General features: G+C 38.5%; 1 protein-coding gene across 1 annotated transcript in view; it reads left to right on the top strand.

Annotated features, from left to right (window-relative positions):
- The window catches only part of exoc2 (exocyst complex component 2), a 304,799-nt gene that overhangs the window by 239,752 nt on the left and 44,473 nt on the right, over positions 1 to 20,574 (top strand). The window contains exon 23 of the mRNA XM_041184538.1: positions 10,343 to 10,484. Coding sequence (XP_041040472.1) covers positions 10,343 to 10,484 — 142 coding nt within the window. The remainder of the gene's footprint in view (positions 1 to 10,342; positions 10,485 to 20,574) is intronic.

Here is a 20,574-nt window from a genome sequence, read left to right as displayed (position 1 = left end):
TCCCTTTTACATTAGCTACCATCCTATTCTCATTCTTTCTTTGCCAGTCTTATTATCGTTCTGTTATTACTTTTTTACGATTGCCTTTAAATCCTTTATCAACTAAATCTGCTCAGGATGGCAGATGGAATATTCTCTTCAAATTGTGCTGTCCACACATTGAATGATATTGAAGTCCCTTTTATTTATAGATTTTTTAAAAACTTAGGATAATTATACAGCAAATCTATTTTACTTAGAATTTTATAGCCATCTATTTGCTTCCCTTCAGGCTCTTTTATTATGTGATTCAGTGCCCAATTTATTTTTAAATATAATTCACAGGAATAAGTGGTTAATGCATCTTCTACGTTTTAAAAACCTGTGGAAGGGGGAAGAGATGAAAACCTGTTAATATATAAAAGTACAAACTAAAGATTATATTTAAACCTTAAGTTCATAATTAGTTTACCTAATAGGAAAAATCAATTAGGAGAGAAGCAAGAATTTAACAAGTGTATGTACATACATACAAACATATGAATTAGGAGCAGGGGAAGGCCACTCGGCCACTCGAGTCTGTGCCGCCACTTGATAAGATCATGGCTGATCTGTTTGTTGCCTCAACATTGTTTTCCTGTCAACCCCCTATACCCTTTGACTCCTTTGTCAATCAAGAATCTGTCTAACTCATCTTAAAAATATTCAATGACGCTTCCTCCACTGCTCTCTGGGAAAGAGAATTCCAGAGACCAACAACCCTCTGAGAGAAAAAAAAATTCTCCTCATTTCTGTCTTAATTGGGAGACTCCTTGTTTTTAAACTCTGTCCTCTAGTTCTGGTGTCTCCTACAAGGGGAAACATCCCCTCAGCATCCACCCTGTCAGTTACCCTCAAAAAGATCACCTCTCTCATTCTTCTAAACTCCAGTGGACACAGGCCTAACCTGCCCAACCTTTCCTTAAAAGATGATAACACCTTCATTCCAGGAATCAGTCAAGCAACCTTCTCTGAACTGCTCCTAATGCTATTATATACTTAAGTAAGGACACCAAAACTGTAGACAGTACTCCAGAATTGGTCTCACCACAACGCCCAAAACAATTAAACTTCCCTACTTTTATATTCCATTCCCCTTGCAATAAACAACAACATTCCATTTGCCTTCCTAATCACTTGCTGTCTCTGCATACCAACTTCTTGTAATTCATGTACCAGGACACCCAGATCCCTCTATGCCACAGAGTTTTACAATCTTTCTCCATTTAAAACATACTCTTTTTTTATCCTTTCTGATAAAGTGGACAAGTTTCACATTTTCACACATTATACTCCGTCTGCCAATTTTTTGCCCACTCACTTAACCTATCCAAATCCCTTTGTAGACTCACAACTTAATTTCCTACCTATCTTTGTGTCATCAGCAAATTTAGCAACCATACATTTGGTCCCTACATCCAAGTCATTTATATAGATTGTAAATAATTGAGGCCTCGGCACTGATCCTCGTCGCACTCCACTGGCTACAGCTTTCCAACCTGAAAATGACTTAATTAGCCCTACGCACTGCTTCCTGTTAACCAACCAATCCTCTATCCATAATGGTATGTTACCCTCTACACCTTGAGCTCTCATTTTGTGTAGTAACGTTTGATGTTACTTATCAAACACCTTTTGGAAACCCAAATACACCACATCTACAGGCTCCCCTTTATCCACGTTACTTATTACTTCCTCAAAAAATTCTAATAAATGAATCAAACATGATTTCCCTTTCACAAAACTGTATTGACTTTGCCTAATTGCATAAAGATTTTTTTAAGCGCCCTGCTATAACCTCCCCAGTAATAGATTCCAGTGTCTGGCAGACTAAAGGTTATAGAAATGTGCTGACAATCCAGAGGTCATGAGTTCATATTCCACTCAGCAAGTTATGAAATTGAATTCCATAAATGGCCAATCTGGCTGAAGGGGCCAAATGGCCTACTCCTCTTAAAATGTATGCTCATGCGTATGTTGGTATATAAATCTTATACTTTGTGAGTTGAAATTTGCTGGATTGTCCTTTCTACCCCCTATCTGGTTTGACCTACATGTAACTCAATCCCACACTATGTGGTAACTTTTCAGGCCATCAGGACAATAAAGGATGGGCAATAAACGCCCATACCCCAATAACAAATGAAAATAATATGGGAGCCAAGCCAAGGCAAACATATTATCATGCCCCCTCGTGGCCAATGCTTATAAATAAAATTGTTGATAGTTGACATAAGGACAGTAAGAGGAGCAGGAATATAAGTTTTCCTGCTCCTTGAGCTTGCTCCCCATTCAGTAGATTGTAGCTGAACTTCCACATCAACTCCATTTTCTCACCCTATAGCCATGTCACTTGATTTCCCTTAGTATCCAAAAATCTGCCAATCTCAGTTTTGAATATACTCAATGACTAGTCAGCTACGACTCTCTGGGATAGAGGATTTCAAAGATTCACAATTCCACATGAAGAAATTGCCCATCTCAGTCCTAAATGGCCAACCCCTTATCCTGAACAAGTGGAATTTTTCAAATCCCGCAGAGATCAGGAGTAAAATTTGAAGACAGCTTCTTGGATCAGCTCCCTACCCAGAAGTCGGTAACTAATTACGCTTCCTTAGGCACTAATTAGAGGCAAGATGCCGCTGCCATCAGGATCTTCCTGACATCAGACGGATCCCTTCCGAAATCCAGCAGGTACCTCAAGGTGGCCTCCTGATGGCAGATTGGGGGCTGTTGACACTGCCTCTCAATCCCCACCATCACAGAGCTCTGGGGATCAGAGGGCCACAGCTGTGGATACAAGCATACCTGTGCCTTCTCCCTCCACAATGATGACCTGACAGCTGTGGAAGCTCTTTATTTTTTTTTTAATTTGAAGCAATCTACAGAATGCCTCCACCTTGTGGCACTCTCGCTGTATCCTACATGCATCAGCGGTGCCTACCTCTCCCAGTAGGGCTGCCAGCCATCCACACTTTCAACCCTCTGATTGGACTACTCATCTCAGGAACCCCCTGCCAGCCTTGATTTGGATGGCGAACACAGAGGTGGCCTCTTAAATGGTCACACCCCCCATAAGGTTGCAGCACTATGGTCAGCTTGCACTATTGGGGTCAGAACCTGTTTTTGGACCCAATAGCGTAAAGATATTAGAAGTGGTAAAATTACGCCCTCAGAATCTTATTTCTAGACTCTCCAATCAATGGAAAAAGCCTGTCATATTTCCTCTTAAAGATTTGAAAGAGTAGATACTAAAAATTTTATAATTTTCAATGTGATCACTTCTTGTTCTTCTGAAACCCAGAGAATTTAGATCCACTCTTTTCAAGCTCCCCTCATAGAACAGCCCTCTCATTCCAAAGCCAACAAGTGAACCTTTGTTGCACCCCCTCTAAGGTAAGTATATCCTTTGTCGGATAGGGGGATCAAAACTGTACTCTATGCAGTATTCCAGGTGTGGTTTAACCAAAGCCCTATTTAATTGCTGCAGTACTTACTTGCTGTCATGCAACCCCCTTGCAACAATGCCTAACATGCCATTTGTCTTCCTCATTGCTTGCTGTACCTGCAAGTTAGCATTGATATTGCAGGATTCAACGAACAATGTTAGCAAAATAATTAATAACTGGAAAAAATGGGTCAAAAGAGTGACCAGAAATGTAAAATTTGTAGATGAAATACATGCAGATATGGCATTTCTAATAAAATCTATAGAATGAGGGTACAGTATGAATCTTTGGAGACTTATTCCCCAGACTGTAGAGCTGAGATAAAACTAACATTTCATCACACTGTCATCCAGTGCAGCTTGCACTTCTGCAAGCTGATCAGGTTCGATTTTTTATTGTCTGTAATGGAAGCTTTCTATTCTTCACCAACCCTACTTTCTTGTGGATATCCACTTATCTTAATTACCTAAAAGAAAAAACTGTTCCAGATTTCCTGTTTTGTGGTAACAGAGCATGAAAGCTCCTGAAACTCAGAGTCCTCCTCCTACAAGCTGATGCCTGGTTGCCAGTCTTAATATTAAAAAGACCTCTAAATTAACCAATGAGGAAATGTTCCCACCCACATCTGTAACATTTGTGTGGGAGTTTAAAAAAAGAAATGCTTGCATTTACATTACAACTCATGACATCTCTCAAACATTTCTCAAAATGGTTTACACAATTTATAAAGTGCAATCACTATTGTTATGTAGGCAAATACAATAGGCTATTTTTACAAAAGACCCTAAAACAGCAATAAGAGAAAAGATCAGTTAATCTGTTGTGGTTGAAAGTTGGATGTTGACATTCCCGGTCCTTTACAAAAATGGAATCTTAACTTTCATCTTAATTTAACATCTTTTGTGAAGTATGGCACTTCTGACAATGCAAACACTTCCTCAATATTGCACTGAAATGTTAACTCAGATTATGTGCTCAGGTCCAGGAGTAAGATTCAAAGTTATAGTTTTCTGACTTACAGGCAAGATTGCTACAAGCGGTCTGAAACTGACACTTTTAACATTGTGCTGACCTTATTATAATGTACAAGCAAATGTTTCTGAAAAACAGATCAGCCATGGAATGGTTTACCACTTCACTAAAACCTGTGCTTCGAACCACAGCAGCAGAAGAAAAACTGCTGTCAGCCTCTGTTCAGCTGTAGACCCAAGCCAACTCAAAGCCTCTTTTTTTTAATTTGAAGCCTTGATTTAATCTCCATATTGGATTTTTTCAATGTAGAGGAAGACATCAGGGAAATAATATGTAAAAGTTGAAGGATATTGACCACAACTGGTTGATCATTTTCATATCAGACCCTACCTGTGTACATTGATATGTGCTGTGACATGCTAGCAGTACTTACAGATAACAAGTTTTGTTTGGGACAAACTGTAAAACTAGACATTTATAGATGTCACTTTGATGATACCAGAAATGCATGGGTCTGTGTATCAAGGAAGGATTGATAGGCTGGGCCTCTTCTCTTGAATAAAGGCGGCTGAAAGGGTTACCTAATAGAGGTCTTTTAAAATTATGAAAGGTGTTGATAGAATGGATGCAAAGAGGATGTTTCCCCTTGTAGGGAAGAGCATACCTAGAGACTGTAAATGTAAGATAGTTAGCAAGAAATCCAATAGGGAAATCAGAAGAAACTTTACTCAATGAGTGGTAAAAATGTGGCGCTCGCTCCCACAGGGAATGGTTGAAGTGAATAATATATACGTAGATGCACTTAAGAGGAAGCTGGACAAACATTTGAGGGAGAAGGGAATAGATAGTTACGATGGTAGATTTAGATGAGGAAAGAATGGAGGAGGCTTGAGTGGAATGTAAACACTGGCATGAATTGGTTGGGCCAAGTGGCCTGTTTCTGTGCCATATATCCTATGTAAGTAACTTGTAAACTGAAATTTATTGAGAAAGAAGTATCTTTGGGTTGTACAGGCCATCCCCACCTCAGTGCTAACTGTGATTTATCCATTTTTCTCATTTATTTCCCCCTTCACAATCTAAGGATGCACGCAACATTTGACAGCTTTTACCAATTTGCTTCCTTTATATAATGATTTTGCCATGAAGTAAAATTATTTGGTTTACAGGAAATTAACTTTCGTGAAGGCAGAAGTTATCCAGGATGTTGTTTCTGATCTTTATTCGGGATACTAGGCAAATTTGTTAACGTAATTATTTGTATTCAGAATTCTGGGTAGTTCCAGCCAGGCATTGGGGTGCTGGGGAAGGAATGTCTGATTAATTGTTAGCAGGTTTCAGCAATCTTCTCACCTGTAATGCTGGATTGATTTCATCCACTGAGCACAGTAGGGAGCCTAACTAAACAAGCAATGTAACTTCCACAACACACATACCACAGAGAAATGGGAATGTGGTGGAAAGGTTTTTCATCCAAGTTCTGACACCTTCAGTTTGTAGCTTGGCTACCCAGTCCTCAACACAGCTGAGGAGAGGGGTCAGACATTGTCTTTGGTTTTCCTCTCTAGGGAAAGCAGTCTGGTCAGCAGGTGTGTACCTGCAACAAAAGAAGAGGCAAACTATTGTCTCACTTCCTAAATGAAGTGCTAGGAAGTTCAGCAATGCTGAATTGAAAATTGGTGTACTCCCTTTTTATTCATTCTTGGGACATGTGCGTCGCTGGCAAAGGCAGCATTTATTGCCCATTCCCAACTGGCCTCGAGAAGGTGGTGTGACTTGTCGTGAACTGCTGCAGTCCATGCAGGGCTTGAACACCCATGGTGCTGTCAAGGAGTGAGTTTTCGGATTTTGAATTGGAGATAATGAAGGAACAGTGATGTAATTCCAAGTCAGAATGGTGTGTGGCTTGGGGGTGGTTTAGTGTGGGGTTGGGGCGGGGTGAAACTTACATATAGTTATGTTCTCATGTGTCTGCTACTCTTCTTCTAGGTGGTAGAGGTCAGGGGTTTGAAAGGTGCTGTTGAAGGAACCTTGTTGAGATGCTGCAGTGCATCTTGTAGATGCTGCCACTGTGCATTGGTGGTAGAGAGAGTAAATATTGAAAGTTTAGGATGGGATGATGATCAAGCAGTCTTGTCACTCTTGTATGGTGTTGAGCTTCTTGACTGTTATTGAAGCTGCACTCATCAGGCAAGTGAAAAGTATTCCATCATTTGACTTGTGCCCAGGTCTTGATGCATGCAGGCATGGCCTGCTTCTTTATCTGAGGTGTTGCAAATGGAAGTGAACACTGCAATCATTAGCGAACATCACCATTTCTGAGCTTGTGTTGGCGGAAGGTCATTGATGAAGCAGTTGAAGATGGTTGGGCCTAGGATGCTACCCTGAAGAACTCCTGCAGCGTTGTGCAGGGGGAGATAATTGGCTTCCAACGATCGCAGCCATCTTCCTTTGTGTTAGGTTTAACTCAACTCAATGGAGAGATTTCCCCTGATTCTCATTGACTTTGCTAGGACTGCTGATGCCACATTCTGTCAGATGTTCTCCTTGAGGACAGTCACTCGCACCTCATCTCTGAAGAACAGCGTTTTTATCCATGTTTGGATTAAGACTGTAATGAGGTCTGAAGCTGACTGACCCTGGCGGAACCCAAACTGGTCATTAGTGAGCTAGCTGTTGCTGCCTATCTGCTGCTTAATAGCACTGTTGATGATCCTGTCCATCAAATTACTGATGATTGAAACTAGACTGGGGAAGTAACTGACTGAATTGGCATTGTTCCTGCTTTTTGTGGATAGGACATAACTGGCTAATTTCCCACATTGCCAGGCAGATACCTGTGTTGTAGCTGTACTGGAACAGTTTCAAGGACGTAGATAGTTCTGGAGCACAAGCCTTCAGTACTGCAGTCAGGATGTTGTCAGGGCCCATAAATTTTATTGTATTCATTGCCTTCATTTGCTGCTTGATATCACATGGAACAAATTGAATTGGCTGAAGACTGGCATCAATGATGGTGAGGACTTCAGGAAGAGACCGCGATTGATCATCCACTTGGCAGTTCTGAATGAAGATGCTTACAAAAGCTTCAGCCTTGTATTTTGCACTGAAGTGTTGGACTCCCCCATCATTGAGGACAGGGATGTTCATGGAGCTTCCTCTGATTAGTTGTTTAATTGTCCACAATCGTTCGCAACTGGACTGCAGAGCTTTGACCTGATATTTGATTGTGTGATTGCATAGCTATTTCTACAACCTGCTGCTTCCACTGTTTAACATGGGTTTGACATTATACGGAATAGTAGGAAATGGGTATATCTTATTCTAATAGCTTTTGTTCTTTCATATATTTCATCTAAAATGATCCAGTTTGTTTGTGCTCATCGATCTGCCTTCAAAAAACCAGAAATGCAAGTGAGGTATTTGCAAGATCAGTGTCCAGTCTACACAATGAGGTATCTAGGTATTAAACTGTAAGGACACACTCTTGATCTTAGGGGATATAGGTTACACTTACAAGAGTGACAAGGAATGCTCAAAGCAAGAGATTATCTAGTTCAACCCCAAAATTTGGAACGATGCATTATCCACCTATTCTGCCTATGACTATGAGTAATGCAAGTGGTCAGAAGTAGATATGTAAAGTAGAAGTAAATTCAATGAATTTCCATTTATAACTAATTTCAAATGGTGACATTAGGGTTGTTAAACAAAAATGCTCACATTCATTCTAGTGTGATGCCCAGTTAATATATACACACTCCACTGATGAATAATATCACTAACATTAGTGCAGTTAATTGAATAATTAGTGAATTGCTGGAAAAAGCATTGTTCAGAGATCTCAATGATGCAGAAATTCATGTCTTAATTTTAATGTAAAAGTAGCCCTGAGTAAGAAGTATATTGAATTAATCATTTAATTAAATAGCACCCACATTGTAAAACAAGGGTCGGGGCCTAACATCCATAGCTCAACCCTTTTGAAGTGTGCCTCAATAAACCAATAAAGGATCATATTTGCACCAAATAGAATAGGTGGATAGCTGTCAGAGAAGAAACCCTCAGAGTGCTGCCCCACTTGATGTTTTGTGTGGTTTCTTCGTCAAATTATAGGATGCCATTAATGCACAAACTGTCATCAGATAATTCAAAAAATGCAAAATAACCAATTGAATGGATGGAGAGGAAGAACATTTGTTGTGCAGGGATGATTCTGAAACCAAAAGTGCCAAATCTGCTTCAGAGTGGGGGCCTTACAATGATGTCATAGCCAAAGTTAGTCAGGATCAGTTTGATGAACTCCTTGTGTCGAATGCCAAAGACAATGAATTTGATGGGTCTTAAATTGCTTCCATTGTGGTTAAAATTATCTTTGTATAATTAATTTATTCAAGAAACCATGTCACATTAATTTAGTATGAATTACCAGAATAATTTTTCACATTTCAAAACGGCCATTACCTTCACCGGCACTTCACATTTTATACTCAACATAGAAGTCACCCCCAGTTTTTGAAACGATTTATGAAAGCCTCAAATGTCGACTTATATGCTGACACCTCTGTTAATTTAATTCACAATTCTTTTTATATCATTGGTAAGTTAGTCTGTTTTGTGGTAAGCATTCTCATGGAAGGAAACTTTTTACTTGTATACCTTTAAGGTTTCATGCTTTAATCTGATGCCTATATTTGTTCATCTTAAAATATGGCAGCCATTTGCAGTTTTGGACTCTTAGGGATGCGTTCCTACACACAATTATAACATTGTTGTAACATTCATTGTGGTTCCAAAATTCAAAGTTATTGAATGAAAAGCATTCCTTTCCAGGTAAAAAGCACTATACTGCAGATACTGGAAACAAAAGCAGAAAAGGTAGAAGCACAATTTCGGTCAGTCAGCATCTGTGCAGAGACAGGTAGATAAGGTGATTAAGAAGGCATACAGGATGCTTCCTTTATTAGCTGAGGCATGGAATATAAGAGCAGGGAGGTTATGCTAGAATTGTACAAACACTAGTAAGGCCACAGCTATAGTACCGCATACAGTTCTGGTCAATGCACTGTAGGAAGATTGCAGAGGAGATCTAGGAGAATGGTGCTAGGATTGAAGAATTTCAAGAAAGATTGTATAGGCTGGGATTGTTTTCTTGGGAGAGAGGGAGCTGAGGGAAGATTGAACTGAGGTGTAGAAAATTGAGGGGCCTAGATAGAAAGGGCCTATTTCTCTTAGCAGAGAGATCAATAACCAGGGGAATTAGATGGAAAGTAACTGGCAGAAGTATTAAGAGAAAGCTGAGGTGAAATTTTTTCACCCAGAGTATGGTGGGAGTATTAAACTCATTGCCTGAAATGGCGGTAGAGGCAAAAATCTTCATTGCATTTAAAAAGCACTTGCTCATGAACTTGAAGTGCTATAACTACAAGGCAACGAGCCAAGAGCTGGAAAGCAGGTTAGGCTGGATTACACTTTTTCAGCTGACACGGGCACCATGGGCTGGATTACTTCTTTCCATGCAGTGGATTTTCTGTGTTTCTATTTGACAAGTTCAGGTGTATACCATTCAAAACGGGAAAATCAGAGGCACACAGGCATATTAATGCAATCAGATGCAATGTAGGAGGGGCGAATATAGATAAAGCAAACTAACCTGTTTGTTCTCTTCAATTATTTTAATTTGCCTGCCTTTCATTCCTTTAATTTTGTTGATGGGTATGCATTCAAATCATCAGCTGTCTGTGCTGTCCACAGATACCAGCTGACCTTCTTTGTTTCCCACTACTATGTGTTACTTTCCAATCATTTGACAGAAACCATCCATTTCTGAATTTGTTTCCATCTTTCCATGTTTTGTTATTCCTTGGAAGATCTTCTAAAGTCATACAATGTTATATTTGCAGGTGAGCATTGATGCAGTGAAGCACCTGGACCAGAGGCTTTTTGAAACGTATATTGAACTAAAAGCAGATCCAATTGTTGGTTCTCTAGAGCCTGGGATTTATGCTGGATATTTTGATTGGAAAGACTGTCTTCCACCAACAGGTACGTTGTATTCTTCTCTAATCCACAACTGTAAAAACTAACATGTTTGATTTTTCAGTAAAATGCCCACCTTTCATTCATTCATTGTATCTCCTGCCAGCGCACTGGAACAGGAAATCAGCACCCACTCCGTCTATAGTTGCAAGCACAGCTGACATTATCATTATGCACCCCTTATCTGTTGAATGCTCGCCCCACTCACTGCTTCGCTTACCGCCCCACTTGCCACCGTTTTGCTCACCGAAGCTTGCTGCTTCCCTCGCTGCCCTGCTCACCGCTATACACAGGATTAGAAGGCTTCATTTATCAAAACTTGCACTTTAAGTATATATCTAAGTTTTAAGCAAACTGCCCTTTCGGCATTACCATTAGTTCAGTCAAGTTTTGATGCAGGCAGCTACCTGTGGCATTGCTGGCAGTGATGTCATGAGCTCTGCATTTGCATTTGCAGGAGTGCACCCCTTGCAGTTGCTGTGGCAGCAAAAGCAGCCTAATTAATTTTACTGCAGTATATTAATAACGTAGTGCAGAAAGAATTGCTGTGCAAGAGATTATTTAATAGGTTACTGCACTTTCATGTCAAGTATCTTTTGTGCTTTGTATAATACCACTTAAATATAGCCTGGAAATTACTGCAGTATAGACCTTGTTACCAGACGAGCATTTATTGTAAATATCTGTCAATTAATGCAGACGTTAACTCAATTTAAAGCAACTTGGTTAACTCCTTTAAAACGATGAACTGAGAGACATAAGAACGTATCAAGCGTTCATTCACTATCAGTGGCAGCAGTCATGCCTGTGTTGTAAATTAGTTGCGTGCATAATGATTATTTTTGCGGAATCTAATTTATAATACGCCTTGTAAACATGTAATATTACTGAGGATAAAAATAACCATTTGAGTCTTCCAGTTGACATTGACCTGCTTTTCTGGATCGGACACACAGGGCAAACCTCATGCCACCAAATTCTTCAATATCTTCACTTTACAACATGAGAGACATGAAGGTTTAAATGCTGCACCATTTCATTTTTTTGCCCATACATTCTATTTTTTGCCTCTTCCTTTACTCTCGCAGCCTTTAAACAAGTAACGATAAAATGCTAATCGTACAGTTTCCTTTTCAGAGCTACAGCTATGCAAGATTTTCCCTTCTCTTTGGCAAGCTGGTAAAAAACCCAATTCAGGGTCTTGCAGCCATTAGGAAATGATCCTCAGAAGATGTTGAGCAAGCACAAAACTTACAGTGGAGCAGACCTGTAGCCCAAATACACAGCCCAGAAAATATAGCCCCATAACTTTATTATCTAATGCTTTGAGTTTAGTATACATTCTATTATAGCAGGCTGTGGAAATGAATTCTATTTTGGCTTATTCTGATTAATGGGGGTAGAAAAAGAAGAATTTTTACTGAATCTCAATTCAGATGGATTGACTCTTGAAGAATGTCACACCAAATGGGTAGTAGCATTTTGCCAGAGGGTTTTTTCTGGGGCCTGTTATTGTTGTTATTATTATTATTACTACAGCTATCTAGTGTCAGCTGTGGCACACTCTCCTCCAAGTCATAAGGTTCCAGGTTCAAGTTCGACTCCAGGAGCTGAAGTGAACACCTCACTGCTAGAGGTGCCATCTTCGGATGAGGTGTTAAATTGAGGCCCCATTTTTCAGCTGGATCTAAGATCCCATGCCACTGCTTCAAAGAAGAGCAGGGGAATTGCCCCCTGGTTTTCTGGCCAATATTTATTCCTCAATCAACAACACAAAATAAATGATTACCTGATCATTATCACACTACTGTTTTTGGGAGCTTGCTGCCACATTTCCTATATTGCAACAGTGACTACATTCAAAGGCACTTTGGCTATAAAGGGATTTGAGACAACCGGTTGTCGTGAATGGTGCCATACCTATAGTACAGTGTATGGTTGTTTTCCCTATTCTGTGATCTGTGACATTATTATATTTTATGGAATAAGCATATTTTATCAAGTATAATAGTGTGTATTTAGCCTATCAGGAAAATGGATATAAATGGGACTATTGAGGTAATTTTACTTCATTAAACCCGCCCCCTGGCATGGAGCTTTGAGTACCAAAAGCATATTGAAAATTTGAGCATGTGCTCCATAATTTTCCAACCATTGGTTTCATTGGGAAGAAGCTGTGGGCTGGCTGTACCCAAATTCCTGATGCATGTTCCATGCCCATATTGTGAAATTGTAACAGTACCTGTGATGCATCTGATTCCCCCTAGCAAATGGAAAGTGACTTAGTAAGATTTGTTCTGTTGCGAATGCAGTCGACTGTGGATTCAATTTTGAGTTTTTCTTCTGTGCCATGTCTTGTAGTTTAGAAGACCCTCTGTCCAATTTTCTTGGATTTTAATTTTTAAAAGCTTAAAAAACATCACATTTGGGTATGGATGTAACCAATTAAAATTGCGTAGGGGGAAAAGCAAAAGCCCCAAATTTGTTTTTTACCCATAAATAAACTGAATATTTCATCCCTTCTGGGTAGTTGAAGAGGGGATGTTTTTGCATAAGATATCTACAGTACAGTATATGTTAAATAATAGCTGTTAATTTAAATTCTTTTTGTTGGCAAGTAACATGGATGCAACATGTTGCTTTTTCTGGCGTATGTTAAACAAATCTTTGCTTCCTAGAACTTGTGCATTTCATCTCTGTATGATGGCTGCGACTTTTTTTGGCTGCTATCGCTGTGAATAGGATTCTGCATAACTTTGCTACATCTATTCTGAAAGAGGGCATTACTGGAATAGTGAATTAATTAGCAAGGCGTGGGAGTCTATTTACAGTAATCTGGTGACCATAACCAGTTACAAGTGGACACTTTGCACACATTGGTTTTTAATGCCCTCTAGTGGTAGTGAATGAAAACACATTTTTCAGGAAACAAAGCTACCTGACAGTTACGCTTGTCTAGGACCGTGGTGGAAAAATAACTTTGAGAGATTTTAAAATATCTTTCTGCATGTAATAATTGTCAGTTTATGATTTTTTTCTCACTCTCACTATTTCCTGTGTTTAGTTATTGAGGTGTTTAAAAAAAAAATTACACTTGTTTACCATGCCACTAAGCCTCAGGGGGCTCCAAGCAATGAGTAACTATTTCTTATGTTCTTGTACAACTTTACAGACCACTGATTAAGATTTGAGTAATGGAAATATTTTCTGCATGTTTCAGATATCATACTAATATTGCACTTTGCTCTTTCACAGAAAGGTAGAAAGTTTATGGCACTGAAGGAGGCCATTCTGCCCATCATGTCACTGCCAGCTGAAAAAGAGCTATCTAGCCTAACCCCACTTTCCAGCTCTTGGTTTGTAGACCTGTCAGTTACAGCACTTAAAATGCACGTGCAAGTATTTGTTTTGAATGCAATGAGGATCCCTGGCTCTACCATCCATTTAGGCTGAGAGTTCCAGACCCTCATCACTTTCTGGATGAAAAAAAAATTCTTAACTCCCCTCTAACCCTTCTGCCCATTACTTTAAACCTGGGCCCCCTCATTATTAACTTCTCTGTTAAGAGAAGAAGGCCTTCCTATTCACTCTGACTCATATCCTTATACTCCTCAATTAAACCTTCCTTCAGTTGTCTATGCTCTGTCGAAAACAATCCCTGCCTGTGCAATCTTTCCTCACAGCAAAAATTCTCCAATCCTGGAGTCCTAAAATGTCACCTGCATCTTATGTAGTGCAGTCACATCTTTCCTGTAATGAAGTAACCAAAACTGTATGCAACATTTTAGCTGTGGCCCAACTACTATGTTTTTATATCATTCTGGCATAACCTCCCTCCTCTTACATTAGCATCTTGGCTAATAAAGGAACCTACCCCACATGCTTTCTTAACCACTTTATCTAGCAGTCCTGCCATCTTCAAGGATCTGTGGACATGCACTCCAAGGTACCCCGGTCCTCTACATTTCTCAGTATCCTACCATTTACAGTGCATTCCCTTGCCTTTTTGGTCCTCCCCGATGCATTACCTCAAACTCCTTCAGATTGAATTCCATTTACCACTTTCCTTCCCACCTGATCAGTCCATCTCAATTTTCCTGCAGCGTTCAGCTTTCTTCTGCATTTTCAACCACATAGCTAATTTTTGTATTATCTTCAAACTTGTTAATTATGCCTTCTCTATTTAAATCTAAATTGTTGATATATACCATGCAAAGCAAGGGACCTGGTACTCAATCCTGGGAACCCAACAACTGCCTTCCAGTCATAAAAACATCTGTCAATCATTACCTTTTTCTTCCTGCCAGTCAGCCAATTTTGGAATACCACTTTCCATTGCATCCCTTTTCTAACCAGTCTGCCCTGCGGGACTTTGTCAAAAGCCTGGTTAAAATCCAGGCTTTACATTAAATGTGCCACCCTCATTGACCCTCTTTGTTACCTCCTCAAAAATATTCAATCAAGTTAGTCAGGTACAATCTTACCTTAAAAAAAATCCATGCTGACTGTCTTTGATTAATCCATGGCTTTCTAAATGACAATTTACACTTTCCTCAGATTTCTTTTCCCAGTATTTGCTCATCACCGAGGCTCCTTCAATCCCTCCACATAACTGAACTCTCTCATTTTTAAAAACAAAAAAACTGCGGATGCTGGAAATCCAAAACAAAAACAGAATTACCTGGAAAAACTCAGCAGGTCTGGCAGCATCGGCGGAGAAGAAAAGAGTTGACGTTTCGAGTCCTCATGACCCTTCGACAAGTTCTGTCGAAGGGTCATGAGGACTCGAAACGTCAACTCTTTTCTTCTCCGCCGATGCTGCCAGACCTGCTGAGTTTTTCCAGGTAATTCTGTTTTTGTTCTCTCATTTTTAGTTTCATCCTGTTTAAACCCACTGTACCCACTCCAGGTCAGAAAACACATTTTTAAAATTATCTTGTTTCTTAACTATTGCTGAATCTGTTTTACAGTCCCTTTTTTTTTCGTTTGTGCAAATACAAAATCACAAGGATTAGATTTTCACCCTTCACAACTAGCTGTGAAAAGGCTCACTGAGTAGTCCTGTCATACAGTTGGACACTTCAAATTTGAATTTCAGATGATACCCCAAAGTCTTGACATCCCAGCCGCCAATCCCCCAATTCTCTCACTTAATCCAGCTTCAAATCACATTTGATTCTTTGAAATTTAAAGCAAAATATGTAAAATAAGCAGGCAGGAATTGCTGGGAAATGTATTATTATAATGATACATAAACAGTACTTACAATTAATATTTATAAAAAAAAAAATTAAATTTCTGCAGTAAAGGAGATACACCATGAGTCATAATTCCTTTGCAAATTGCTGGGCAATTTGACAGCAATGCTTTCAGAATTGCCAAACATAATAAAGCCTTTTATTACCTTGAGGCTCCCCATCGTACTTAATGACGACCATGAAACTGCCAAATATATAACATTCTTTAAAATTATTCTCACTGCAGCCATTCAGTGCCAATTTAGGGGGTAATGGAGTAGTGGTACTGTCACTGGACTAGTAATCCAGAGGCCCAGGCTAATGCCCAGGGGACATGGGTTCAAATCCTACTGTGGCAGCTGGTGGAATTTAAAATCCAATTAATAAATCTAGAATATAAAACTGGTCTCGGTAATGGTGACCATGAAACTATCGTTGTTTGTCATAAAAACCCATCTGGTTCACCAGTACTCTTTAGAGAAGGAAATCTGCAATCCTTATCTGGTCTGGCCTACATGTGACTCCAGACCCAAGGCAGTGTGGTTGACTCTTAACTGCCCTATGAAATGGCCTAGCAAGCTGCTCAGTTCAAGGGCAATTAGGGATGGGCAACAAATGCTGGCCTTGCCAATGAGGCCCACAAAAAATGACGCTTTAGAGGATTCTGTTTTTGATGCAATTCATAGCCCTGACATGACATCTGAGCTTGAAGGCCCAGAAACTGACCCATAAAGCTGTGGAATCTCACTCCAGCAGGTAGTTAGTTAGTGCTCAAGGTTTGAACTTTTAACTTTTTTAAATGTCTTGACAGAAGCTTTCTACCAGCCTTGCTATCAGCACTCCTGCTACTGTCGGAAAACAATAATTTTCAGAATACAAAACTAATTTGGTTCACTGGTTTCAAATGACTTGTTTTTTGTGGATATAATATAAATTTACAAAAGGAAAATGGGAAATTAAGACCCTTAAGAGCATCAAATTTGTATAAACCTCAAGAGGTGAGATTCTAAAAAGTTTCCTTTAATTGCTAAGTAAATGCTACTCCAGTTATTTTTTCGAAGATGTAAAAATGTTTCAGATTTATATATTAAATGTATTACCATCATTGATCACCAATAATCATTTTGTTCTAAGTAAAGTTTGTTAAATTTTAGCCTTCCCCTGCTTAAAAGCTAAAGACCTGCTTTAGAATATAATTGCAGACTAAATGAATGTTTAATTAAAAAAAATAATTGCAACAAAAAAGAACTGTTATATGCATTTCTGGTCTTGGCTCCTAAACTTTTAATTTCTAATTATGGGATTTGATTTCTATACTCACATTTTTAAGAAAAACATCAATTCCCACGGTCAGTTTTGGGACTTTTGGGGAAGCACAGGGAGAGAAAGAAGAAAATAAACTTATCCTGACAGCAGCTAAACTAAAATCAACAAAAATTGTACATTCTGTAGCATTTGCGCATGTCCTGCTTCAATGTTTTATTAAGTCAGAGAAGTTGTTTTAGATTTTGCTTTGCTTTTGATCTTTGTCCCTCATGAATTCACTAGTAACAAAACAGAACAAATTATTAAAATCCAATAACTATGCTTCTTTTACTTTTAGTTATCAAAGTAAAATTAAATTACTATCAAGTCACAATGTTAATTTGTCACAATAATATTAACAAAAACTCTCCAATGCAAGCAATAAACTAGCTCCAAGATTCCTTGGTCATTCTCCTTAAGGTGACCACTGAGAAATTGCTGTACTCTTTAAAGCTATTGAGGATGAACGTTAATTAAAATTTAGTACTGCCTCTCTTTTTCTGAAGTAAGCTGCTTTCTTCCATTAAAGTCCAATATTATCATATTCAGAAAGGAAAATTGTAAATATTACTTTATAACAAGATGTTGAAACTACTCGCTCTGCTAATACTTAGATGCATATCCAGCAATCTTTTCTCCCTAACGTGATTTGGAATTTGTTTGACAAATGTAACACTATGTTGAGCTGCAATTACACATTATCTAACCATCCTCTCAACTGTGGGGATACTTTATCAAAGTAATACATTTAGACCAATATAATTTTTAAACCTACAGCACTGGGCAATGTTGAAATCAATGGGTTTTAGTGAGGCAATAATGTCAGGTTATTAAATAGGCAGATAGTAGAACCATTAGAATTCTTATCCTGTATCCTTAACATATAAATGATCAATATTTGAAATTTTTTTTCCTCTACAATTCAACACACTAACAAAATAGAGGAACAAGAGCTTTAAAACATAGATTGGTGAAACCAAGCATTCTTGTATTTTCCATTAAAAGATTAATTTTACTACTTCCATGAACAATATATACCTGGAGTCAAGAAACCAAGATACTGTATTATTTACCCATTAATTGAGTGCATAAAGACTATCATTGGGTTAATTGAAGGAAAAAATAGAAGACAGCCTTGATTGTATCAATCTTAAGTGATTATATTTAGTTAAAGGATAAAACTAGACAATTGGGATAAGTTCCACCCACTTTCACCAAATTGATCTCCAGATGATCTGTTTTATTTTTTGTGTTTTTATTATTTCTGTCATCACATAAAGTCAACATTGTAATGAAGAAAATGTCAGAAAGATTACATTTCAAGAACAGTTTTACAAAAACATTTTTCACCATTGGAAATAAAATAAAGCACACAGACAAATAGGAAAGTACAGGCCTGCAAAATACTGAGCAAGTCCCCAAACCCTCTACATAGCTCACACCCATAAATATCTTACCAATTCTTCTTTAAACATTTCTATTCTATCTGCCCCCTTGCACAGAAAAATTGAGTTCTCTCTTCTAAAATTGAGCCCATGGCCTGATTCTGGGGCACTTGCTGCTAAGTTTTGAATCCATAGCCTTCTGCTTACAAAGGCAAGTCCCTTAGTCCACTCCGGTTCTCATCAAGCCTGTAATACGTAAATATCTGATACAGAGCACTTGTAAAGGAAGAACCAGATTAATTTTTTAAGGAACAATCTCTAGTGAAAGACCACAATAATTTCAAAAGTGCTGTGCTACATTTCCCACAATATGTGAACCATCTGTTATCTTCTGCCATGATTCTGAATAGCTGCTGTTCCCACATTGTCAAGAAAGCATCACATGAGGTTTACTACTCGTGACTTTATAGTGTCACAATTCCGTACATAACCTTGCTGGTTCTCATCAGTGAGTGACTGCAAAAAAAGAAAGCCCATTGTGTAACTTTGGCAGGTTGTTAAGGCACTAAGTTAGGCAGTGTGTTTTAAAAATAGGACATTTCAGTCTATTGTTTTTCACACTTTCCTCATATTTTGAAAGATGTGTTTAATGCTCTAATAGTACTTAATAGTGATAAAATATATATTTGCTACAATCAGCATTTAACTTTCTCTAAGAGAAAACCATGCTAAACACATAAAGCAAAAGCTGCAAACAATAGTTACTTACCATGTCTATTTTGCACTGATGACTGTTATGGCCAAGCTACATACTCTTCCATATGCTTCATATCCCTTTAATTCAAGTTTTCCACAAAAGAACCTTTGCCAAAGAGGAAGTGTGTTGATTTCACTGGACCAACGTGACCTTTAGCAGATAGTTGATTTCCATCATATACGTGTAAACCTTCATGGGCTTTCAAAATTTAATGCATGTATATGGAAAACCCATGAGGAAGTTTAAGTATAGTCTGGTTCTGTCTACATGATCTAATGGTAATTTACTCAATATGTTTTTTTACAGAATTGCAAGTGGATAGTGAACCTGAAAAGCATCATTGTTACATGAATTTTCCTATTAATGATATCAGTTTTACCACCCCTTGCAGTCTTACTGCCCTTTTATGGCTATTAGCATTATTGGTACGACATGATATGTTCTCCTGAAAATTCCCTTGCTGCTGGGAAAATTGAGTGGTGGCATATTGTCATTTAAAACTTTCTCTAATGGGATGAGTAATTGTTGATCAAATGGAGATTCCCCACCACAGGTCCTCCCATACTAGGAGATACAGTCTTATTTGCTTAACACTGGTTTTAATAACAGAAATTTTAAAGAAAATAGTAAGGACCCTAAAACAGCACCATTGGAAACTAACTTATGAACACAATGCGGTATAAATTTGCCTTGGCCTATTTTCAGGCCAGAATTAGTGCTGCTCAGGCACCACACAAACCGTGAGACCCAAGGCATCTATAACATGGGCCTCAAGTGCAATCAAAATAATGCTAGCAAACTACAGGCACCTGTTGCAACTCCACAGGCAGCTCACCCTTTGGCAGCAATCGATTTTGGGCCGCCTGCCTTGCAGGCAGTAAGACCCGATCTACAATTGCAGACAAGAGGAACAATTTGAATTGAAGCCAGACAAATTAATTAACTTGATATTAAAGCAAGTGGTAAAAGATTTAAATCTATTTCGAATTGTTTTTGTATTTTTCTACTGAGTAAGAAATAACGTTGCAAGAAGTGTTTTTTAAAAACTGTTTCTTTCCTGACTTTTCAGCACATCATTGTGAAACCAGCTCAAAATCTGTATTCTGGAAGGATTTCTTGAAGGCCCCTCCCTAATTAGAATATTTAAAATGTCTTTTTTTAGGATTTAAGGATTATGATTTATTTTTATTGCATAAGAGCAACTATTACATTCTTCTGGTTTCACAACTGCTTCATTTTGTCCTGTGCGCTGCAGTTCTTCGGCTGCTATCATTTTTACATCACTGCTAAGTTAAGCAACTGAGCTAGTATTTTGGGGAAGGAAAATGCTTCTGCTCTTTATTAGATTTGAATTTTTCTCCACATTTTTGTGCGTGTGTGTGTGTTCACTGACTGCATGTTCTTTTGTCCAG

Source organism: Carcharodon carcharias, chromosome 3, assembly GCF_017639515.1.
Source record: "Carcharodon carcharias isolate sCarCar2 chromosome 3, sCarCar2.pri, whole genome shotgun sequence".
NCBI lineage: Eukaryota > Metazoa > Chordata > Chondrichthyes > Lamniformes > Lamnidae > Carcharodon > Carcharodon carcharias.
The sequence above is the reverse complement of the archived record's forward strand: the minus strand, read 5'-3'. Positions and strand labels throughout refer to the sequence as shown.